The sequence below is a fragment of the Canis aureus genome, chromosome 33 (genome assembly GCF_053574225.1).
Source record: "Canis aureus isolate CA01 chromosome 33, VMU_Caureus_v.1.0, whole genome shotgun sequence".
Taxonomy (NCBI): domain Eukaryota; kingdom Metazoa; phylum Chordata; class Mammalia; order Carnivora; family Canidae; genus Canis; species Canis aureus.
In genome coordinates, this window is record NC_135643.1 from 12,207,628 (window position 1) to 12,232,670 (window position 25,043).

At 38.0% G+C, this 25,043-nt stretch overlaps 1 protein-coding gene and 1 non-coding gene across 8 annotated transcripts in view; both read left to right on the forward strand.

Annotated features, from left to right (window-relative positions):
• The window catches only part of HERC3 (HECT and RLD domain containing E3 ubiquitin protein ligase 3), a 113,098-nt gene that overhangs the window by 60,520 nt on the left and 27,535 nt on the right, over positions 1–25,043 (forward strand). For 6 of the 7 annotated variants that reach the window (XR_013371230.1, XM_077882844.1, XM_077882848.1 and 3 more), the window contains 13 exons: positions 3,102–3,226; positions 4,806–4,865; positions 7,239–7,350; positions 7,736–7,925; positions 9,746–9,909; positions 10,044–10,157; positions 16,325–16,348; positions 16,441–16,530; positions 17,748–17,918; positions 19,810–19,953; positions 20,884–21,050; positions 23,936–24,002; positions 24,491–24,573. Coding sequence is in view for 6 of the 7 variants with exons in the window: in XM_077882844.1 (XP_077738970.1) it covers positions 3,102–3,226; positions 4,806–4,865; positions 7,239–7,350; positions 7,736–7,925; positions 9,746–9,909; positions 10,044–10,157; positions 16,325–16,348; positions 16,441–16,530; positions 17,748–17,918; positions 19,810–19,953; positions 20,884–21,050; positions 23,936–24,002; positions 24,491–24,573 (1,511 nt within the window). In the remaining variant the exon portion in view is untranslated. The remainder of the gene's footprint in view (positions 1–3,101; positions 3,227–4,805; positions 4,866–7,238; positions 7,351–7,735; positions 7,926–9,745; positions 9,910–10,043; positions 10,158–16,324; positions 16,349–16,440; positions 16,531–17,747; positions 17,919–19,809; positions 19,954–20,883; positions 21,051–23,935; positions 24,003–24,490; positions 24,574–25,043) is intronic. The other variant, XM_077882845.1, reaches the window with a different exon arrangement.
• Positions 22,736–22,842, forward strand: LOC144304407 (U6 spliceosomal RNA). The gene has a single exon (XR_013371320.1). It is a non-coding gene; the product is annotated as a U6 spliceosomal RNA (small nuclear RNA).

Sequence of the window (25,043 nt, forward strand, 5' to 3'; positions counted from 1 at the left end):
AATGGAGGGAGGACTAGCCATGTATGGTGCACTGATCCTTATCCTGTTGTGGAGGCACAGGGAAGAGCTGTTCATGATGACGGAGGAATCAGAATTGCTTGGGAAGAAAATAGGAAGTGTGGAGACAAGGGGACCCCTTGAGTCCTGGAAATTCTCCCCATTCATCCGTTACTTTGCTGTCTTTAAGTACATGATGTTCTTGCCTCCCAGGCAGTATAATTCTGTGATTTGGTAGAAGAGATTGTGCCGGAGCCCAAGGCTGCAGGTTGGATGGTGGAAACTGACAACTAGATATTTTCCAGGTCAGAAGCCTGGAGAAGGTTCTGTTTAGTGCTGCCATCTGGGGTGATTTGAAACTGCTGCTTTAGACCTATTTTAGGCCCGGCTTAGTGCTTCACAGAGAAATCCTAAGGAATGCTGAGATTATTTTTTGTGTCTTCAAAATGCCAATGAAATGAAATATGAAGAACACCGAATCTCTGCAAGGTGGTAACTTATGGTCCATGAGTAGAGTTTGAAGTATTTGTTTCCCTAAGAAATTGACTTGAGTAATATCCAATTTTAATTTTCCTGTGAAAGCCACCATAAAACTCGATTTTACTACTTTTAGAAATACAGTATCTGATCTAAGTAGTTGGATTTAAAACTTACTGTAATTAGCACTGTTGGGACTGGAAAACAAACATTGATGAAAAGGATATAAAATAATGTAATTCTAAAGAAATAGGGCAGGTTAAGGGTTAAACAGCTGGTAAGAGTAGTATGCATTAAAACTGTAAGATAACAAAAAAGAAACTAAAAATAGACTATCACTAGGAAGATACTGCTCTTTTTAAACGAAGGCTGTACATTTTTACTTATGCATAAATATTTGTTTAGATACAGAGACTGATGAAATAATGTGTTTCCCCTGTCACCATAACACTCGAAGAATCACTTAAAGACCTAAGAGAAGCATCTGTGTATTGACAGGCTCCATTTTTATAAATGCAACTTACTCAACTAATGCCAGGTCTGAGGTAATAGCAGAGAGGGCAGGAGTTCTGTATAGATATTGTTTTGCCACTTTGCATCCCATGTCTTGGCAATTTAGTGAGTGCAAACCATAGCCCCTCCTTTTGCTTTCATGTTGTTGTTCGCTAGATAGGATTGAAGAGGGAATATGGTTGGGATATTAGGTGTGCTTATGTGTGTCTGCCTGCAAGCCTGCTAGGTGACAATTCTCTTTTTTCCAACAGTTATTCTCAATTTGGGTTGCCCATTGAAATCACCTAGGAACTTTAAAAACAATAAGAACAACAACACTGGTGTCTTTAGATTCTGATTTAATTGGCCTGGAGTGTGACTTAGCTATCAAGATTTTGTAAGCTCTGGTGATCCAAAGTTGAGAAACACTGACCCTAGATGAAATTTTTTTTGGCCTGTATATAATTAGAAGGTAGAGAAAATTGATAACCTTTTCTTGAGTCTTTAAGTGATTGAGATTATACTTCATTCAAGTCACCTATAGTTTATTGGACATACAATGAAGAATGAAAAAATAGTTCCATGTTTATATTTTATTGAAAGTATGTGCTGGAGTTTCTGTTCAGCTACCCCTGTAAATGGGGAAAGTAATTAAAATGTAGATAACAGTGGTGTTAGGACCAAGGTGAAGAGGCAGTCCTGCTTGTGTGTGCTCAAGTGTCCTTTTTTTTTTTTTTTTTTTTTTTTTTTAAATTTATGATAGTCACAGAGAGAGAGAGAGAGGCAGACACATAGGCAGGGGGAGAAGCAGGCTCCATGCACCGGGAGCCAGATGTGGGATTTGATCCCGGGTCTCCAGGATCGCGCCCTGGGCCAAAGGCAGGCGCTAAACCACTGCGCCACCCAGGGATCCCTCAAGTGTCCATTTTGTCTTGTGATTCTTCTCTGTGTCATTCAAGATGATTTTTGTCCTCTGATAGATGTCTGTGGCCATTTTAGTAAAGTAATGATCAAGACACAAACAATCAAAAATGTTGGCAAACATCTCTGATTTGTTAAATGCCCTTCTCCTTTCCCCTTATTATGATACCTTAACTCACAACTATGGGAAAGTGACCAAGAAAATTTACTTTGGAAGTTGTGTTTTCATGTGTAGGTACAAAGAAGAAAAAAAGAATCATCTTATGAATTGATAAACATGAATGGTTTAATAGAACTTTTTCCCCTCTTTTCTCGTGGCAGGTATAGAGGGTATAAAGCACTTTCGGCTTTCCTTAGTTTTAGATCAAGAACAGGATTTGGGGAATTTCAGTTGAATAAGATAAATTTTAGAAAATAAAAGTGCTTATTTTTGTTAGAGCTCACTGAATAAAGGATATATAATGCTGTGCAGCATTGGGAATTTTCAAGACTATTATTGACAGTCCTTTCTGCCATCTTTGTTATAAATGTATAATTATATACCTTCAATAAGAAATTAAGAGGCATTAAGTTTTCATAGATTGTTTGCACTATACATTATAACTGAACTTTTTAATAATATACTTTGTCAGAGTTGAGTGAACAGTTAAGGCAAACGAATGCTTTAAATGCACTGATGTTACAGTGCTTCAAAGCAGAGGGGAAAGAAATGTGGAGAAGCCATGTTGGGGTTGTTTATCTGGTGAACAGTCTCTGAGACAGATTTATGTTGAGAAAGTTTTTCAGGGTAGCATGCTCTAGAAAGGCTTTTATAGGAATGAAGGAGGCAGGATTGGGCAGAAGGGAAGCTGCAGGTCAGTGTAACAGGCTTCAGCCAGTCTCCTTGAGAGCTCTGAAGTTGGGCTGGCCCTTCAGCCAGTCCTGAGTGGCGACAAGGGGGCCAGGCCTTTGTGCTAACCTTGCCTGCCCCTCGTGCGGCCCCCCCCCCCCCCCCCATGTTGATGGAGTGAACCAATAGCCAGGGGAATTCTCAGAGAGCAGCCCAGCTAGGAGCTTTTAGGAGCTGACACTCTCAGCAGCTGAGAGAGTGAAGAAGGGGATGTGGGCAGTGCACCCCAGCTCCTGTGAAACCCAAATGGAGAATATGTCAACAGAAAGAGAAAAAATCCATCCTACATAATTTCTCTGTTTTACTATTCTATTTAATCCTCCAGAATTCTTCCCCTGCTGTTGACTTCAGGACGATGAACCAAGCACATTACACCAGTTTAATAAATGATGAGACCATAGCAGTTTGGAGACAAAAACTCTCAGAACACAACAATGCAAATACAATGAAGTATGTGGCCCCTTGTTTTCATTTTGTTTTTTCCAGAGAATATTGGAATGTTCTAGCTTAGTAATTTTCCTTACTTTCGTTTTGAGGTTGTGAATATACATGGAGTTTTATATTTTAGGGAATCTTTTTTCTTTTCTTTTCTTTTTTTTTTGCACATATTTCTTGAGAATTTGGTGTCCTTAGTCTCAGATAACATAATAGGTGGCTCCCCCCAATCTCTCAGATTGTGTGCCTTAAACTTACCTTGTTCAGATCTTAAAAATCCTGACTGATGAAGGTGTGAGTTGGCCTTTCTGCTAAAAAAACTCAGTGTTATGGTTGTTTAACCCAAGAGTTATTTCATATGCATATGCATATTACAAAGCAACCCAAAAGTAAGACAGCTGTTATCTTACCTATTCTTGAATAAATTCTAGCATTTTCACATTCAAAATGATTAGTTGATATGGTATTTTAATGTCAGATTGAGAAAATAAAAGTAAAAACGATTGAGATCTTTTATCAAGTTTATTTTAAAGGATAATTTTGTCCTGCATGTTTTAATACGTTCTCATTGACTTTCCTTAGCATTTCCATTTTTCTACAGAATCTAATATTTGGGAATGAATGAATCACACTATGTGTACTCAGTGGTATACACTGAAATGTGCATAATACGTTTTGCTTTACGACATAGATTATAGTAGGGCAAATGACCAGGGCTGTAAACTTTGGGGTGCACCAGGGGCTCATTGGGAATGACCTCAAGCAGCTCATGGAGGTCCTCAGAGTTTCCCTAACTTTAGGTGGCTCTGATGGGGAATTCAGCCTGGAAGGATGTAGGGGTAAGGGAAGGGAACTAGACTCACTGTGGGAGGTGTAGGGTGGCTTCCCCTCTGCTGGGGCCTTGACAGTTACTCATTCTTAGTTTTCTTATTTATAAAATGAGGGGATGGAAGAAATGATCTCTAGAGAACTTGCTTGAGCCAGATTCTATCATTACCAGAAGTTACTGCAGCCCCCTCCTTAACCATGTTTTTGATGTATTTCTTCCCTTTTCCATATCCTAACTGAAAGGGTTTAGGACTTTTCATATGCATTTGCTTTCTAGCTGTTTCCCCAGAACCTCTGCTATCTAGGTGATAGGAATAAACACTTGTTTCACTTATTTTCAGTTTCTTTCTCAGATAGGAAACACAATAGAAGGAAATGGCTGTTCATTTATTATTTTGCAAAGACAATTTCTGTGTTTGGGAGATAACAGCTCAGCTTTTCTTTTGTGGTTATATTTTGTATTTGGAGATGAATTGGGGAGTATCTTAGGTGGTTGATGGTAGAAAAATATTCAAGATCATTATCAGGTGCAAGAGCTGTTCTTTCAGTAGTACTTTTAACATGACTTATGGAAAACTTAAGTACTCATCCATTTTGAGATACAGTGTTTTTCCACAGCAAATGTACATTTTCCAAGGCTTTATCTGGGTAAGGAAGAGCTGCTATTAATGAAATCCTGGAATAGATGACTAACCTGTTGTTGAGGCTTGAATAACCATTTATTGGTAATTATTAAAGGTTTGCCTACCTTTTTCTTTCTGAGCAGTGGTGTTGTTCAGATATTATCTTCTGCAGCCTGTTGGAATGGAAGTTTTCTTGAAAAAAAGTAAGTGATTTAGAATCTTAAAAAAATACCCATATGTGATTGCAAATACTCAGCAAAGGCCGTGAAAGACTTCTGTTCTCTTTGATGGTGGTTAGCTTTAATTCAGTGGCTAAGTTAATGTGCAAAAATTGGAATACCTAATAATGATGAATGAGAGGATGTCAGGAACGGCAATGCTGATTGATGCCTGGTTGGCCAAGAAGCAGATTAGCAGAGAGACTATCACAGAAGGAGTTGATGTAATAATCAATAGAAAGATTTCTTAGGGTATTCTGAAATGTTACCCCCAACATGTATACTGCATTTGTTCTTAAATTCTTAATTCTCTAAGTAATCTCCTCAGTTTCATTGATTTGCTTTCCCATAGGTTTTTCTTTTCTCAAAAAGAGCGAGCTTAGGGGGATATTCCAAGGAAGCTTCAGGAGCTTCTTGGACTCAGATCTAGGCCAGCTCACCAAGAAATTACATTTGGGCTGAATTTCTAGCTAGTAAATAGTGTTTCTGTGCCTGGCCTTATCTTTTCTGTAAATGTCTCCCTCAGGTATCTATCTCAGGCAGCACAAAGCTCTTGTCATGAGTTTTGATCTTTGGTGATCCCAAGTCATGACCATTTCTCATCCATTTTTGCCAGTGACTAGGTGGATGAAATCCCAAGAAGATTGAGAATTCAATTCTGTGTGTGAATCTCACTCCCTCCCCCACCAAAAATTTTTGTCTCTAACTGGGTTACAAGAGGTCACTTCAGAAACTCTCTTCAGTTACAGCTAGAGATTGCCAAGTCATTTACTTGTATCATTAGGGGAGCGGAAATGAGCTCATCCAGTTTATTTCATATTTAATATTTAGCCTTTCCCTTCAGGGAAAAGTGTTCTGGATTGTGCTAACATTGGTCTTTTAGAACAGTGGTTTTCAACCAACCTGATTTATCTTCTGAGAGGACATTTGGCAATGTCTGGTGACATTTTTTGATTATTACAATGGGGAAAGGTATACTACTGGCACCTAGTGGATAAAGACCAAGGATGCTGCTAAGCACTTCACTACCCTATCCACCCAACAAAGAATCATTTGGCTCCAAAAGTCAATAGCACCAAGGCTGAGAAACCTTGTTCTAGAAGGATAGCTTTTGTGAAGGTTGGGAATGGCCCTTGGCCAGATTTGTTAGGTTATTCATCCTTAGTATCATGAATTCCATTGAGATGTGGGTAAAGCTTTTTTTTTTTTTTTTTTTTTTTTTTTGACTGACCAACTGTGCTACTTCAGGACTCCTGCTTATGTAGCTTATGCAAAATTGCAAAATGCCTCATAGGAAACCAATTAAAGTGAAGACCACTTTTACAAAGCATAAATACATTTAGATAAAATATTTTGTTTTTTCTTAACAGCATGGCAGAAAATACCTCTAAGCATATGGAAGGTTTCATAAAGGACACTAGAATTAATTTGTGTGTTTGGGGTAGATTTATTTTTATAGTAACAACAACAAAAGACCCAACAAACAAAGCCCAATCATCTCTTTATTTGACTATTTAGGTTTTAATACATACAATTATAATTTTTTCAATGTTAGAAACTCTACTTCTGTTTCTACAAATTACAACATTGCTGTCAGATGGTGTTAAAACTATTTGAATATGTCCATTATTCATAAACAGAAGCCTGTTTTGCAGATAGTTCTTTTGTAATTAATAGATACAGTAATGTTCAAGAGTGGAAATGTAGAAGAGACATTCTCTAAGTCTCTAAAAGGCTAAAATTTTAAGGTTAGAAAAAATGATTAGTTGCTAGGAGGTTAAAAACAGTAGCAGTGAAATTAGTCTCTGAGTGTATGTAATTGTATCCCTTGTGTAAACTAAGAGAGACATTAACTTTGTCTTTGTTGTAGTTCTGATTTTTTAAAAAAATACTTGATTATGAAAAGCTTTTTAACAAGGAGGTTTGTTCTACCTGCCATTTGTTGATGAGTGGGCCAGTTTACACCAGGAATGTTTTTTGCACCTTGGTACAGCATTTACATCTATCTAGTTCAGGGCATCCCAATTACAGAAAAAGGCAAAAATACAAGAGTAAATCAGGGAAGTAACACTCTGCTTCTAAATTTCAGGATAACCTCAAAGTGAAATGATGATTGTTGCTTGTACTTTGAATTGAGGGAAAAAACACTTGAAAAATTTAAGATCATCTTGTAAAAAGGGTTCCAGAGCTTGATTCTGTTGGGCTTTTTTGAAGTGTGGCATTTTTATGCAGCTTGTCTACCAGGTCAAATTTAAATCCAATCAGTATGGACAGACTATTTTGTTTCCCTTTTCTAATTTCTATTAGAGTGTTTGCTTTGTTTTTCTTTTATTACACACTTTAAATTTTTTTGTTTAGAATTGATGAACATTTTAAAACAAGTCCCAAAATCCCTGGGATTGACCTGAACTCAACGAGAGTGTTATTTGAGAAGTTAATGAGCTCTCAGCACTCAATGATTCTAGAGCAGGTAAGTTCTTTACATTTACAGAGTATATTTTTAAAATGCATTTTTGTGCGCAGTAATACAGCTTTCAAGAGAAACAAAAGAGTAAGATACAAAGGCAAAAATCTTGTATAAATCTTAACTCTGAAATACTCACTTTGGGAATTTGACCTACCTTTAACTTTCTTCTTAGCTTAAATCTTTCCAAGGAAATATGCTTCTAGAGCAAGGTCTGCATGCATTGGCCTTTCATTCCACTGATGTATCTCCTGAGCACCTCCAGTGTGGTTCTCAGTGTATACTGAGTGAATGGCAGTTGAGAGTCTATCAAAGAACTTGTGAATTTAGAGATAAGGTAACTAGATCTTATGCATGTTAGAATTTCTCAGTATTCTTTTCTCTCATACAGATCTTGAACAGCTTTGAAAGTTGCCTGATTCCTCAGTTGTCGAGTTCACCACCAGATGTTGAAGCCATGAGAATCTATTTAATACTACCCGAATTCCCTCTGCTCCAGGATTCCAAGTATTATATAACGTTGACTATTCCCCTGGCTATGGCCATTCTGCGGCTGGATACAAACCCTAGCAAAGTACTAGGTGAATTTGCGAAACTCAATACCAGTGGTTTTGGACTTTTATTAGTGTGACCACTGGCTCTCAGTGGACTGAGATCCAAGAATCTGTTGCCATTTCATATGCTTAACATTCAAATCTTATCTTTCTTTGTTCCTGTCTTCTAACTCGCCATATTTGCAATATGAGCAAATAGAACCATTATTTAGGTTATTTGAAATGATTCACTTCAGACTAATCTTGATTTTTAAATATTCACAAGGTTAGATTATCCAGCTTTATTTTTTCACCTCCTACGTTTGCTAGTAGTTAATAGTGCCTCAAAATGTAGTGTCCATCTGTTGCTCTTTCTCCTATACCTAATTTAGGGGGTGGGAGTGAAATGAACAGTTTGGTGTGATGCGCAGGTCTCCAAAAGAGGAGAGGAAGAAAATTACCTAGTGGAGACTTACCAAATGTTTGTTCTGTTTTTCTTTTTTAGGACAGTTGAGTCCACACTGATTTTTGCAGGCCACGGACACTTTGCTGAGATAAGAACCTTCCGTTCCTCAGTGAATTGGAGAGTGTCTCTCATGGGAGTAGCGCCTGAGATGTTTTTATTAATCAAGTGCAGAAAATCTGTCACCTGGCTTTTTCCTATTTTTTTCCCCTGGTAAATTTTTTTAGGTGTTCATTGTAGCTCAGTAACTTCTGCGTCCCATGTGGATTGGGTTGTTACTTGAGTCTGTCTCCCCATGAGTAAAGAGACTTGTATTCCTGAGGATGGAATACCAGCTTTTCTGTATTTCCGTATTGTTTCCACCTTTGCAGAAGATACAAAAACAGAAAGACTAATGAAAGCACTAGGAATATGTTAGTTTTTCTTTTCTTTTTTTTTTTTTAAGATCAAAGCCCTTTGGAGCTTTTTTTTTTTTTTTTTTTAACTGGAGCATATTTTTTCAGGTATTCTAGTAGACTATGAGGTGGAGAGATGGCAGTCTCCAAAGGAATATTACTGACATTTAAGTTTGGGTCTTTTTGTAATTTAAATTTTTTCCAGGTGGGCTAGCACAAAGAGATCAGAGTTGTTCAGCTTTACACTTGTTTTTAACTTCTAAATAAAGAAATTTAAATGTAAAAGAATATCCCAAAGTACAGAAAACACTGCAGGTACCCACTCACACAGAAATTCATGATTATCAATATTTTGCCGTTTTTATTTTATGTGTTCCCCCCTACCACCGCCTTTTTATTTTTGCTGAAATGTTTTTTAAAAATCGTAGGCACCCTGTCAGTTCATCCTTTAAGTATTTCAGTATGGCTGAATTTATTTCTGACAAGTAGACACCAGTATAGCCTTCTTGTCTGGTTATGAGACATCATGGTTTGGGGAAATAACAGAAATAGTAGTTTTCAACTAATTATGCTTCTTGAAGGGAAGGCACAGTTGCCATACTGGTGCTGCTTTCACAGGTGTGTGGTTGCTTGTATCCCTGGTACAGGATGTAAATGGAGGGTGAGTTGAGGGCAGCAAGGATGATGATATCTGAGTGCTTTTGCCCACAGCATGTGCTTTAGCATCTTATTTACATGGACCTTTTTGGAATTGAAATTTTAGCTTCTGAATGAGTCTTTGAGGAAAAATCAGATCAAGCTTTACCAAAAAAAAAGCTCTAGGGATTCTTGTACAGCTCCTGCTCTTTCCAGAAATGCTTTAATGGATTCTTTTTAAAATCAGTCTTGGGAAACTGTATTTTAGACTAATGTTCATATTCTAGCTGGAGCAGTTTTTAGCTAGTAGGCAGAAGACATAAATACTTGATCAAGGATACATGTTGAAATATGTCTTTTCTTTCTTTCTAAAGATAATTGGTGGTCTCAGGTATGCCCAAAATATTTCATGAAGCTGGTAAACCTCTATAAAGGTGCAGTCGTTTATCTACTGAGAGGAAGAAAGACATTCTTAATTCCTGTACTGTTTAACAATTATATTACAGCAGCTCTCAAGCTCCTGGAGAAATTATATAAGGTGAGCATAGAGAGGAGCCAGTGGGGAGAGGGGTGAATAATAGATGGTAGGCTCAAATGTCCTACTGAGGTTGTCCATGGAGAGCCCCTTTTCAGTTGTCTGAGTTTCAGTTTTTCTTATTTGTTCTTTATTAGGTAAATCTCAAAGTGAAGCATGTGGAATATGATACATTTTACATTCCTGAGATTTCCAACCTTGTGGACATTCAGGAAGACTACCTCATGTGGTTCTTGCATCAAGCAGGCATGGTAAGAATTCATGTAAAGCATATTTTAAAGCTTTAGTCTTTTCTCAGAGTACAAATAAAGATAAGAGGAGCACATCTGAGCCCTATAGTTTGTCCTTCATTTTGGTGTTAATGTCACAGTGTTTTGGCTTTGCATTCTTGAATCTTGGAAGTGCTTTGAGAAATCATAAACGGTCAGTAAGGAGTCATAAATGGGTAGTCAGTGAGAATGGCACAAATCTTAATTAGTTGCCAACGTTTTAAAAATCAAGGTATCTAAAGTAGTCATAGCTATAGAAGCAGAAAGTAGGGTGATGGTTGCTGGGGCTTAAGGGAAGTGGAGAGTTGTTTAGTAAGGAGAGAACTTGAGTTTTGCAAGATGAAAAAGTTCTGGAGATCTGCAAAATAATGTGAATACGGTTCACACTACTAAATTATATACCTAAAAATGGTAAAGATGGCAAACTTTATGTTGTGTGTCTTTTACCACAAAAATGTCAAGATGCGTAAAATGAATTTCTATCTTTTCTTGAAACTTGGAAGATCTGGCAACTTAACTTGTCCTCCCAGATGGTATCAATTGGCTGGAGTTCAATAGTGGCTCTTTAGACGAGGCTTATATGTGGCACAGTCCCCACTGCCACTTGATTTTGACATTGAGGAAAGGATCATTTGCTAATTACCATCTTCTAATAGCTTGCTTTCTTCAGTGTCTTATGTTGGCTCCTAAACTCTGAAGGCCACCTCTGATTTGGGATTTTGGGTATGAAGATGTCACATATCCTTGACCTAGCTGTCACCATATGTTAGATATACCATCCAAGGGGCTGTGGATTCCTGCCTGCCACCATGACTTGGGAAGAAGTGCTCAGTTTGATTGCAGACTGGCTTGGGATCTATGCAAGGGTTTTTAGGACCTTCTATCTGTGGAGTAAGTGTAAAATTGAGTTATGTCAAGAAACAGAATGATGATTTGGTTACTGTATTTAGTGAAGTAACATGCGGCAGATACATTTGATGTGACTCCTTGCCAGTTTAACAGATTCATCACCAACACTGAGGCAGTATTTTTCCATGTAGCATTTTTGGAGGTCAGTATCAGTATGTAATAGCAAGGCCTGTAAATAGGTTTATTTAACTTAGAAGATTATTTTCCTTGTCAAATAATAGATGATCAGGGCTAGACACAATAATGTGTTTTTAATAAGCTTTATGATAACTTTGATAAAACAAAATACTCTTCAATAAAAATGGGGTCGAATCTTCTAAGTTAGGTTTACATGGGAAATTTAACATGCAAGCTAACAATGAACTCTCCTTTCACCTGTTAATTTAGAAATTGTAAAAAGCTTTTCTGTTTTATCAACTCATAAGTAATTAGTCATGGGAAATAAGAGCTGAAATAAGCTTTATGAATTATTTAGGCTGTTTTGTTTCTAGGTGAGGAATTGGAGGCCCAGAGAAGTTAAACAATTTTTCCAATTGCTTAAGCAATTTAGTTAGCTTCATAAAAGCCAATTCTTCTGACTTTGAATCTACCCTTTCTGTGACTGGATGCTGAATAGAATACCTCTAATGAATGCTAATTCCTTTTGCCACTGAAAAAGCAGTTGCTGGTGTTAGAAATGTAGCTTATCATGATTGCAGTCTGTGAATGGCAGTACTTAAGTGAGCAGCTTTGGCTTTCTTTTAGATTCCACACAGAAGTGATACCATAGAGTATTTGTCTTTCTGTTTAGCTCATTTCACTTGGTATAATGCCCTTCACATTCACACATGTTGCTGCAAATGGCAGAATTTACTTCTTTTTTATGGCTGAATAATATTCCTGTGTGCTTGCATGTGTGTGTGCATATGCGTGTATATACACCATAATAAATAGCTTTACATGTTAAATTTTTAGCGTGGTAGTAGCCAAGGCAGTCTAGCATATAGTTCAGAGCACATGTTATAGTCAAAAAGAACTGGATTCAGATCTCAATGGTAGCCTACCTTTGTCACCTTGAACAAGTTACTTAATTTCTATAGTCCTGGTGTCCTTATTTGTAAATAAGAATTATGACACTATCATGAGAATTAGATGGGATAAAGCATGCAATGTGGCAGAGGGAAGGGAGAGTTGTTCCCTTTTACTTGGCAGAGTACTTAGTGTGTGGCATATATAATAAGCCCTCAATAACTATTTTTCAGTAAGCCGCTCTTGGGCACCTGTATGTCATGAGCCTGCTGGTCACTAGGGATGGAAACATATATAGCACGTGGTGGCTACCTCTGTGGGGTATTCAGTGCAGAGGCAGCAGTGAAAAAGGCATTACAAAACTGTGTAACACTTATGTGTAAAGGACTATGGAGTACAAAAGGAACATTCTAAAGTGCCTGATTTTGTTTGTTTTAAAGATTAAAAAAAAATTATTCCAGAGAGAGAAAGCAAGCAAAGGAAGGAGCAGAGAGAGGGATAAGCAGACTCCACACTGAGTGTGGAGCATGATGTGGGATTCCATTTCAGGACCCTGAGACTTAACTGATTGAGCTGCCCAGGTGCTCTGATATTTGCTCATTTTAAAGAAGTGGTAGTGGTTTGTTTATTTTAGTTAATAAACCACCATCTTCTAAGCTTGAAAACCAAAGAGCACGTAGAATGAGTGACTTCGTGGGCTCTCACAGAGGGCAGCACAAGGGAGAAAGTCAGTGACACAGAGTAAATGCTTCAGAGGCAAAAACTAGAATCCACTTGACACCTTGCTGGATGTGTCCCATGGGGACAGTGTTTTGGCTTCAGGTACCGGGTTGTGCATGGGCGAGACACCACAACTATTTTGCCTCAGTATGCAGTGATGCTGGGAAGCCAGATTTGCTTGTGGTCCTGCAGGCACGCCTGGTGGCAGGCCCCAAGGCAGTGTTAGTTGTGTGTTGTTCTCATGCCGCACGGGTTTGTACAGTACTTCCTGTCCCCAGCCATAGCCACACTTAGGAAATGTTGACTTGGAATTAAAAAAAGAAGAAAAGGATATTCCCAACTACCGCAACTACCCCATTCTGCACCATGTGATTTTTTGGTGCTTCTATTTAATACACTTTTGTGTTTTTTTATTTTTTTATTTTTTTATTTATTTGTTCATCAGAGAGAGAGAGAGAGGCAGAGACACAGGCAGAGGGAGAAGCAGGCGCCATGCAGGGAGCCTGATGTGGGACTTGATCCTGGGTCTTCAGGATCATGCCCTGGGCCGAAGGCAGGCGCTAAACCGCTGAGCCACCCAGGGATCCCCTGTTTAATACACTTTTGAAAGTGAGATAAGGTCGCCGCATAACCCCGTTTCAAGCAGGAACACTTGAAATATCCATCACTAATACTTTGCTAGTTTTATGTTTGTTAGACTCGTTTTTGGGGGAGTGGATGCCCCTCCTCCCTGACAGGATCTCATATCTTAACAGTTCGTACACATCCTTCTAGGTTAGGGAGAGCAGCCATAGAGTAAAATCATAATGCTGCTCTTTGAACATTTTTGTTATGTAATACAGAAATGCCAGTACTAATAACATTTTTAAAATATTTAGCATTTACAAAGTAAAAATCTGTGAAATCAAATAATTATATTTCAAGTACAAAAACACACAGACTAATACAAAATTATAGACTTTCTATATGTAAGTAGACCTTTATAGGGGCTCTTGGGTGGCTCAGTCAATTAAGCAAATAGCTCTTGATTTCAGCTTGGGTCATGAGATTGAGCCCTGCATCTGGCTCTGTTTTCAGCCAGGAATCTGCTTGGGATTCTCTCTCCCTCTGCCCCTCCCCACCTCCAACTTTCTCACTGTCTCTCTAGAATAAATGGATAAATCTTGAAAATAAAAATAAATATACCTTCATATGGGTCTGTTCCTTCTTTTGAGTGAAGAGCCTTCCTTCCTGTGCCTCCTTTAGACCTGGCACTGTGGCTCTCCCCTGGAGGGAGGAGAGTTCTATCAACCATCAGCTGGCCTTGGCTCTGGTTCCTAACTCAGGCAGTTCTGGACTTTTTTGCAGCCAACTCCCCTACCTGAGAGGATAGTAACCTTGCCCTCAATTTAATTTCTGTCCTTCTGCAAAAGGGACATCAGCCTACTTCCAAAAGTGGGCTCTTGCAGGGGTGAAGGCATCTGGTAAGGGGCGAGGGGAGGGACCAGGACTGAGGAGGTAGATGTCTGAGGGGCCTGGGAGGGCTTGTTGTGGGGTTTTCAGCAATAGGGCAGCAGGATAGTTGGAAAACTGCAGTGGGCCTGGCGAGAGCCAGGATCAACAGACAGAACTGCTGACTGACGTCTGAAATCGCTATATTGTTCTAACAAAAATACCAGTATCTCTGAATACTAAGTATGTTGGGATGCTGTAATGCCAGCAACTGTTTTTGTAGTCACTGTGGTCATTTCTCTCCCAGTCACTTTTACATTTGAAGTGTTCAAAACTTTATTGTGCTTTATAGACCAACACATGTTAAAGATCTCTTTTCTCTTGAGAATAAAAAAATAATGCTTAGATTAAATAATCTATTCTGAGAGAAAGATTAGAAAATTCTGCATATTGCCACAGCTTGTAAACTCCCTTCCCTAGGATGCTTCTACTTCAGGTTCCTAGACTTAGAAGATAACTTTGTGAAGTGCTGTTTTATGGTGTGCGGACTTCTTAAAATTTTAGTGATTTCAATTCCTAAATTCAAAGTAATTAGATATATAGATAATGAGAATGAGCCAAATTAGCCTGGCTTACATATGCTTGATTCCATACCTTGTCTCACTGGACTAGAATCATCTCTCCAGTTAGGGTTTCTTAGTTTACAGAAATGTTCTGAGGTCTCTAAAGGAACCTAGTTCCAAAGGATTAGCAGGATGGATTTTAATGAAAATTGCTATTAAATGATTTTATCGAATACACACAAACACAAAAGGAGGTAGTTATACACTTGTTATTCAGTAGCCTTTAAACAATTATAGAACCAAACCAAATCTGCAAATTGAAGTACAGACAACTCTAAAATCAATAAAATGCATATTCGCCTCATGATTAAATATTGCAGCAGAAATGTCTTATTCAAACCCATTGCATTGTGGAGAGGAACTGCCAGCTCCCAGGCCTTGGGTGCCGGAGTTCCCCGGCCTGTCAGCCCTGGGATGACTCAGCTCTATTCTCTTTTAAGAAGCTATTAAACCTTCCTTCATGAAGTAGGCCTGGACTATTCTGGCCTTTTTTTGGGCATAGATGCATCACTTACAAAGGAAGACTGCTTTTCTTCTTTTTCATTTCCCTTCGACAAGTATATATAATGTGGTACCAGTGCAATCATTAAAATAAGTGAATATCATCATAAGGAGGTTATTCATGCATTTTCATTAATTTTGTTTAGAATGTCATTTTAAAGAACCCACAGAATTTTTAAAAATTCATAGAACCCTTTGAGCACTCTCAAATCTCTGAGAATAAGTCTGCAGTTTTCTATTTGAGAAATACTGCTACAGATCAATAGAATGTATATTGTTGATGGTTTTGTTTCTATTAAATCAATAAATGTTACATAATGTAACAACTTTCAGAAAAAAAGTTTTTTTCTTGGTAAATGAAATGGTAACAAACCTTGTAGATATGTTTCTTTTGTGATTGTTATTCCTGTCCTCAAAATTTTATTTAGATTTATTCACATATTGATGGAATATCTTCTATAGGTTAAGCTCTGGTCTAAGTGCTAAGTCAGGGACAGGTTTCTAAATATTTGTTTTTCCTAATCATAACAATTGTGTGTGTGTGTGTGTGTGTGTGTAAGAAGGAGATGTAACAAGTAAAATGCAGTCTGTATCATCCATTTTACCCAACAAAATTAGTGTCTGAAGTAAAGATTGTAAAGCTTCTGTTTTGGAATTAGATTTTTATAAAAGAGCATTCTATTAATGCTATAAATTATGGAATCAGTGAACTGGTCATTAAAGGTCTCTTAAAATTTTTTTTAATTGTTTTTGTATTTTTTCTCAGTCTATACCCATCAAAACATCTGGTCTGTTCCATCAAAAATCTAATCAGCCATTCAAATGGTGTTTACTCTCTGCATGACCAAATAGTGGGATTGATTATATGTTTTGTTACTTATATTTTATATTTGCAAGGGGTAGAAAGTTCAGGTTTTACAATCCAAGTAAGAAAACTTTTTATTTTTCTTTATCCAGAAGACTAGACCATCTATAATACAGGTAAATGATCCTTTTTTCATTTACTTATATATTTTTCCAGCAGTATTCTCTATGGAACATTATTATATTGCCAATAATATGTTTTATTGTAGGATACTGTAACGCTTTGTTCCTACCCTTTCATCTTTGATGCCCAAGCCAAGACCAAAATGTTGCAGACTGATGCTGAACTACAGATGCAGGTATCATATTTTAAAAATAATTTCCTCTTCTTACTGTGTTTTCTTCATCCTGAGCATTTAGTTGTAACTTTTAATAACAGGAGAGGGTATAACAGGGCCATTGTAACTTTTTAGAACTATTATAAGTTTTTTCAGCAATTTTATGTTGAGTATAACACACATACATGAATGCATGTTTACCCGGATCAGGGGTTGGCAAGCATTTTCATAAAGGGCCATATAGTAAATATTTTAGTCTTTGTGGACCATGCAGTCTATCTCAACTATTCAACTATTTCATGTTGTAACACAGAAAGCAGTGATAGACAATAAGTGAATGAATGAGCATGGCATTTTTCCAGTATAATTTTCTGTACACTGAAATTTGAATTTTATATAATTTTCACTTGTGAACATTTTTTTTTCATGTTTTCCAATTACTTAAAAATGAAAAAAAAATTGTTATTTTAAGAGCTGTATAAAAACAGGCAGTGGGCTGGATTTGGTCTGCAGGCCATCATTTGCTGCCCTGGTAGAGATAGGGCAATAATTAAATGGAGCTTGGTAATTCTTTATCGAATAAAAACATAAGTTACAGAGATTTGTTTATTTTAAATATACACTTTTATTATAAAATATAATTGGTTTTAATAAGCCTACAAAGACATTTTATGAATTAATAATCCAAATCTACCAGTTCCTGTTGGTGTATTACCTTATTCATCCCTCTCTCTCTGGCTCTCACTCTCTGTGTGCACCGGTACATATGTCCGTTTTCACAGTGACCTATCCATGATATTGTTAATTTAGAGGTTTTTTAGAGAAAGTAAACAGTTTTCAAAGAACAAAAGCTATTTAACAAATGACAATTAGGTTTCTTTAGTGCCATTTTGAAAGTCATGGTTTTTACCAATTCTCCATCATGTTTCTTCTACTCTGACAATTACCTCAGTCTTAATTAGCTGGTCTCAGTCATTTTCGTGGAACTGGTTATGGGTCATATGGTTCATAAACTGTTTGATTTAGTTTCTTTTGGTTCACATTAGGAAGATTTGTGTGTTTTATAAACAAGAGTAACTTAGAAAATCTGGAAAAGTTAAGGGGAAAAATTAGAACAAAATGGAGATGCAGTCGCCTGCTCCCTATGCATCCCAGGTCCGAAGGCACAGCAGGCTGCTGTCCCATCCTCACTCACACGTGTACTCTGAGTAATTGTGTTCCTGGGTCTGCTGTTCCAGGTGGCGGTCAACGGAGCTAACTTGCAGAATGTCTTCATGCTTCTCACCTTGGAGCCTCTGCTGGCCAGAAGCCCCTTCCTGGTCCTTCACGTTCGCAGGAACAACCTCGTTGGAGATGCCCTAAGAGAGCTGAGCATTCATTCTGATATTGATTTGAAAAAGCCTCTCAAAGTGAGCCCTTCATTTTATTCCTCTAAATATTTCCAGAGTTTTCTTTAAATAGTGTCAATGAAACAGCAAAGGTCTTATTACTAAAACTGTGGAGTACAACCATTCATTATTTCATTCATTTTAAAAGAATTTAATCACCTCCTTCTGTCAAATCATCAAACAGAACATCTCAACATAACATACACTAAGAATGCCGGTGGATTACTTGAGGGATCATAGGGCTTTCTTCGTCCACTCTTGGGTGTACCTGCCCCACCTCTACCAGAAACAAGAGCAAAACTAAAGGTTCAACTAGGTGAAACTATCAAGTCAGCATCCAGGAAGTCTTTGGTTGTCAAACATTGAAGAGAAAGAAGAAAAAATGTAGAATGGAAAGGTAGTGCAATTGTCTGGGAAGCTGTTGACCTATCATAATAGACACTCTTAGTTCCCTGAAATGACTGAATTAAATTTTTTCTTTCCTCATAGACTATGTATTTGTGTCACTACTTATTGTATTTCCAGGGCTTAGCACAATGCTTGGCGCACAGTAAGTGTTCGATTAGTGTTTAATGGATTATTTGAAATAATTTTCTTAAGCCCTTTATTTTTCACCTCAGATGATTTCCAGATCTCTGTTGCCATTCCTATCGTAAACTCTGATTTCCAAAAGGTAGTAGGCAAGAAATTGATGGTCTCCATGCCATTGTCACCCTTTCCAGAACATCCTGTGAAGGGCATTGGTCTCCTCAGTCTGCCTGGGAGTTCTCCCAGGAACTTCTGTGTTAGATTTTTGATATTGCAGAAAGAGGGGGCCTCCCTTTGTCCCCTGTTTTCTTTTTTTCTTTTTTTGTCCCCTGTTTTCAATCAGTAATCAGATGAGACACTTACTGCTTCACAGTACATCTGAGTTAAGTATTCCCCTGGCATCAGAATCCTGGTGTCTGTCCCCACCTTTTCTCCTGTCCTGTTCTTAGCAGCCGGGAACTCAACCACAAGGATATACTTTTTCAAATGCTAGTTTTAGCTTGTGTCTGAGTCTTTGCCTATAAAGTGAGGATGGTAATAGCAATCCCTACGAATGAGGCTGTTCTGAGGATTAAATTAATAGAGTTTAAGTGCTGGCATGTAACAAACTCTCAATAAATCTCATTTGGCTTTCTGTCTCATTCGTTGGCTTGCTGTAGCTGTTACTGTGATAATCCTTGTGGGTCCAGGATGCCCTGTATAGATCTGATTATAGCCCTCACAGAACCCAAGTCTCTACCTCCTTAGAATGTTCTCCTTCCTTCCATAAGCATCAGTTACTTCAAGAGCCCCACTGAGAGATTTCTTTAGAAAAAAGAAAGTGTTCCTTTACTCAATTTAATCATTGCTTTTCTCTGTGTGTCTGGACATGAACCTCTCAATATATTTGACTCTCTGAAAATAAAATATAGGGGCACCCAGGTGGCTCAGTCAGTTAAGCTGCTGCCTTTGGCTCAGGTTATGACCTCAGGGTTCTGAGATGGAGCCCTGCATTGGGTTCCCTGCTCATCAGGGAGTCTGCTTTTCCCTCTCTCTGCACCTCCTCCTGCTCGTACTCTCTCATTCTCTCTCTCAAGTAAATAACATCTTTAAAAGAAAATATATTCTCCAGTTGACTCTCTTATGTTTGCCTTACTGCCCCAAATAGATGGTAAACTTCTAACTTCCTTTATATTCCTTGGAGTACCTAGTAGAAATTTTGTGTGTCTTTAAGTGTCTTTAAGTGTTAATAATCAGCACATACACCTTGCAGTTTTCATTGCATTAATGTATTCTCTGTTATATATTTCTTCCTTGGTCCTGACTTTGGAAAGAGTTTGCTAAAAAAAAAGATAAAACATCAAAGATTTTCCTGAAGTATTAATTTTACTTTCATTATTTTAAGGTAATCTTTGATGGTGAAGAAGCAGTGGATGCTGGTGGTGTTACAAAGGAGTTCTTTCTTTTACTGTTAAAAGAACTTTTGAATCCTATCTATGGAATGTTTACCTACTATCAGGATTCAAATCTCTTGTGGTTTTCAGATACGGTAAGTTAGTGATACTGCAATTAAACAGATGGATTGTGTTAGACTTTCTTTTTGTGGTCACACCGATCCCTTGACTTCTGAATTTATAAAGGGGAGTATAGCAAAGATAATGTAAACAATCTAAGTAATGTATCTAGTCTTCATTTTTCACTTGTTGCCAAGATCTCATGTGTTTTGTCACCCATCAGCCCTATTTCCTTTTCTAGTAGGTAGGATCCAGGTTTTATTATTTTTTGAAGGATAAAAAGAACACAGCATGGTGAAGAAATGAGTTTTATGACATGTGGGAAGTGGTAGTCAAGTATGTCTTACATTAATAATAATAGTGGTATGAGTGTAAATACTTACACAGATACATGTACACACTTTATTTTTGAAAATTCAGTAGGAGAGCTAAGCTTTAAATGGCATCTAATTTTAACCAAACTATAATTTAGTTCTTTTTTTCTTATTGGAGTTTTCTCCCTAGATCTGCCCTCTTCTAAAAAGGTAGCCATTAGCCACATGTAGCTATTTATATTTAAATTTTAGTTAATTAAAATGAAATATTTAAGATTTATTTCCAAAGTTGTGCTAGCCACATTTTTAGGTGCTCAGTAGGTATAGCTAGTGGCTGCAGTATGACATACAGTGAAGACTGTTTCCACCATTGCAGAAAATCCTATTGGACAGTGTTGCTCTAGAAGATTATACAGTATTCTCTCTGTTAGTAGATGAGCTGTGACTTGCTTAACTTTGTCTATGTTGCAGTTTTTGGTGGGATAATTGAACTTTTGTCAGGGTGTTTCTCTGCTTCAGAAGGTAATTAAATATTTATGAGGTCTTTATTCTTTTAATACTGAAAAAATTGTGAGGCAAATGGCAGAGTGTTTTGAGGGCTGCAAGCATTGCATTTCTTTTTTTAAACATGTTTGTGTATGTACTGAAAAGTGTTTTGTAGAGCACAATTGGTTTCACTTGATTGGCATAACCTGTGGACTAGCCATCTACAACTCCACTGTGGTTGACCTCCACTTCCCATTGGCTCTCTACAAGAAGTTACTGAATGTAAAGCCTGGCTTGGAAGACCTAAAGGAGCTGTCACCCACTGAAGGAAGGTACAGAGCTAGAAGATGGGCAGACCGGTGTGGGCAACTGTTCTGGCTGCCTCTGACACAGGGATTAAAGGTTGGAAATACCACATGCATAAGCTTGAGTTTATCAAACCATATGGTTAGGCTCTCGAGATGCAGGTGCACTACTCCTTGCTTGAGGCATTGCCTGTGGCACTCTGAAGGTAGAGGGGGCAAAGGAAAAGGGAAAGGCAGGTCGTGGTTGCCCAGGGGTACAAGGTAATCTCAGCTTTCCTTATTCTGAACAAAAGATAAAGACTCAGAGATTTGTCATGATCCAGAAATACAGAGGAAGGAAGGACTGAAAAGAGAGCATTTAAAAAAAATTTAATTGAGATATAATTTATATACCATACAATCCACCTGCTTGAAGTATATGATTCAGTGACTTCTAGTATTGTCAGAATTGTGTAGCTGTCACCACAGTTTTAGAGTCTTGCCTGATAAAGAAACCTGGTCCTCCTTAGTTGTCATCCCCCATGCCCTAGACAATAGCTAATCTACTTCCTGTCTGTGTAGACTTGCCTATTCTGATTATTTCATATAAGTGGAGTCATGTAATATGTGTTCCTTTGTGGCTGGCTTCTTTGGCACAACATAGTTTCAAGTTCCATCCATGTTGTAACATGTGTCAGTATTGAATTTCTTCTTGTTGCCAAATAATAATCCATTGGATATCCATATGTATGACATTTTGTTCATCCATTCATTAGTTGATAGCTGATGGAAATTGATGGTTCCCACTTTTCGGCTGTCACAGATGATGCTACCGTGGACGTTCTTGTACAGCTTTTTATGTGGATATAAGTTTTCTTTCCTCTTGGGTGTATACCTAGGAGTGGGATTGCTGGGGCCATATGGTAGTCCTGTGTTTAGTCTTTTGAGGGACCGCCAGACTGTTTTCCAGAGTAGTGCAGTCATATTTTTATGTTATTCTCTTTCTGGCTCTTAAAACTCCTTTGATTCTGACTTTTTCTGCCTTGATTTCAGGTAGCATAAGATCAGATATATAAGAAACACCATATCCTTGGATTTCTGTAAACAGTATAATCCTTTGGGTTTAAAAGGAAGGAACAGCCCGTTTTATGGAAAAAGAATACCGATTTTAAGATGGAGATAGAGAAGGGGTTGTTTCTAAGGTCCCCTCTGGCAGTGAGACTGCCACACCACATGTAGGACACCAATACTGAGAAACCATAAAGGATGAGAGAGGTGGGGACCCAGAGAGAGAGGAAAAGAACATGTAGAAGGAATATCGAAAAATAGCCAAGGGTTATTAATTCTGGCAGGGTTAATTTTGGGGTACCTTAAGAAGGCTAGAGAGTGGTTGAAGTGTGTGATTTACTTAGCCAGCCTGACAGAGAAGAATTTATTTGAAGTAGTGATTTTGGGTGATTAATTGGTAGTGGATTTAAATTCCACACTAAGAATTTTCTTCCTGGGCACCTCTTAATGGAATTGGACTTGGAGCTCACTAAAGAAGGAAGTGTGGATGAGATTTGATTACAAGAACATATTCTCTTAAAAGCTAGGATATGATCATTGTCGCATAAACGTAAGTCTTGTTTTAAGAGTATATGTTTGTGTTCATTAGTGTGGCAGGTAATAGAGTGTCTTTACCATACAGAGCCCTTTGCATTGACAAGTAAGCCGTTAAGATTCCTACGTGGGTGCTCGCTTCGGCAGCACATATACTAAAATTGGAACGATACAGAGAAGATTAGCATGGCCCCTGCGCAAGGATGACACGCAAATTCGTGAAGCGTTCCATATTTTTACGGCTTTGGGGATCCCTGGGTGGCTCAGCGGTTTGACGCCTGCTTTTGGCCCAGGGTGCGATCCTGGAGTGCCGGGATCAAGTCCCATGTCAGGCTCCGGCGTGGAGCCTGCTTCTCCCTCTGCCTGTGTCTCTGTCTCCCTCTCTCTTTCTCTTTCTCTCTATGTCTATCATGAATGAATAAATAAAATCTTAAAAAAAAAAAAAAAAAAGATTCCTACGTGGAGGGATGCCTGGGTGGCTCAGTGGTTGAGCATCTGCCTTCAGCTTGGGGCGTGATCCTGGGGTCCTGGGATCCAGTCCCACATCGGGCTCCCTGCATGGAGCCTGCTTCTTTTCTCTCTCTGCCTGTGTCTCTGCTTCTCTCCCTGTCTCTCATGAATAAATAAATAAAATCTTTAAAAAAAAAAAAAAAAAGATTCCTATGTGGATAAGGTAACTTTGTGGCTTTCTTATGATGGAAGGATTAGTCTGACACATGTGGATGAAGACATTCTGCAGGGCCAGTATAGTACCATATCCTCATATTTAGATTTCCAAGCAATATCAGAGTTAAAAGAACCCAAGTGTGTCGGATACAAATCTTTCTGAGTTTCTTCATAAATTTAGTAAGACTTGTCAGTGGGAAAAGAGAACAATTAACGAATGTCTTACAGATCTGGCATTTTTTTTTTTAAGACTTTATGTATTTATTCTAGAGAGGGTTGAGGGAGAGAGAGCAGGGGGAGGAGCAGAGGGAGAGGAACAAGCAGACTCTGCACGGAGTATGGAGCCTAGTGCCGGGGTTGATCTCAGGACCGAGATTATGACCTGAGCTGAAACCAAGAGTCGGATGCTCAACTGACTGAACCACCCAGGAGGAGCCCCTGCCATATATATATATATATATATATTTATTTATTTATTTATTTATTTATTTATTTATTTATTTAAGGGTATAAGTAACACAATTTTCTGTCAGTCTGGACTTATGTTTATCCTAGAATCTTCTTTTAGTTTTTCCTTGCAAACAATCTGGATACATGACTAAGGTAGAAACACTATTACAGTGTCTAACGCGCCTCTTTTCCTTTCTCTATTATTCTATGACTAGGAGTCTTCAAGAACTTTTAGATTACCCTGGGGAAGATATTGAGGAGACTTTCTGCCTCAATTTCACGGTAAGGATTTCCACAGTTTACTTCTGATTGTGGTGTTCCCCTTCCTCATGCTCACAAGTCATAAATGAACATAGTTGTTCTCCAGATCAAAGAATAAATTCAGGGTCTTTTCTGAGCAGGTATTATTTTAGTTATAATTGATTGTTAAAAGAATTAAGTAAATATGTTGAGTAAATGAATGATTCATCTGTGAACTTAAAATCACTGAAGCACTAGCCCTCTTTACTCTTGATACATAGATTTCTTTTCTAGAGTTCATATTGTTTGCTCTTTGGTTGCATTTATTGGCAATTGCATGCCTTAAAACACAGGTTATCTTTTAAGGTGCTGATGTTTTCTGAATCAGGTTCTCTTTTCCCAAGAATTTTCTGTGTAATAGGTAATGATTAAGCTACATTTGTTCCTAAAACTTCTCTCAGTCATTTGGATTCTAGGAAGATAAGTGGTAAACAGAATTGAAACGTCTCTTTTTTCCTCCTTAAATATAGATTTGTCGAGAAAGCTATGGAGTGATTGAACAGAAGAAGCTGATACCTGGGGGAGACAAAGTAACTGTGTGCAAGGATAACAGGTTAGTCCTGACTTTGGACCCTTGCAGATGTTGCTACATTATTTCTCTGCACTTTTAAGACCAAGATAGAAGTTAAATCTTAATCCCTTCTTCAGAGGATGCAAGGGTGATGGAGCAAGAATTTGCAGATTTTAATTAATTTTTAATATTAGAGAAAGCACCAGGCCTAGATTCAGGAGATAACTGTTGTAGATCTAGAAAAATGGAGAGACTTCTTCTTGCATCTTTTCACATTTTTAAAGACCGCTAGAGGAGTCTAATGTAATATTCAGTAACCTTCTTTGTCATGTAAACCTTCCGGACTATCCAGGGAGCCTCAGCATTGGGGAAAATAAGTACCCAACAAAAATGGCTCAGATAATGAAATTAGCTTGATTCCAGGAACCTAATATAGAGGCTAGTCTTGTGTCCAGTAGGTGTTTCAACCAAGACTCAGTAAGAATCCCTTGGAGCTAAACGTACTGTCCTGT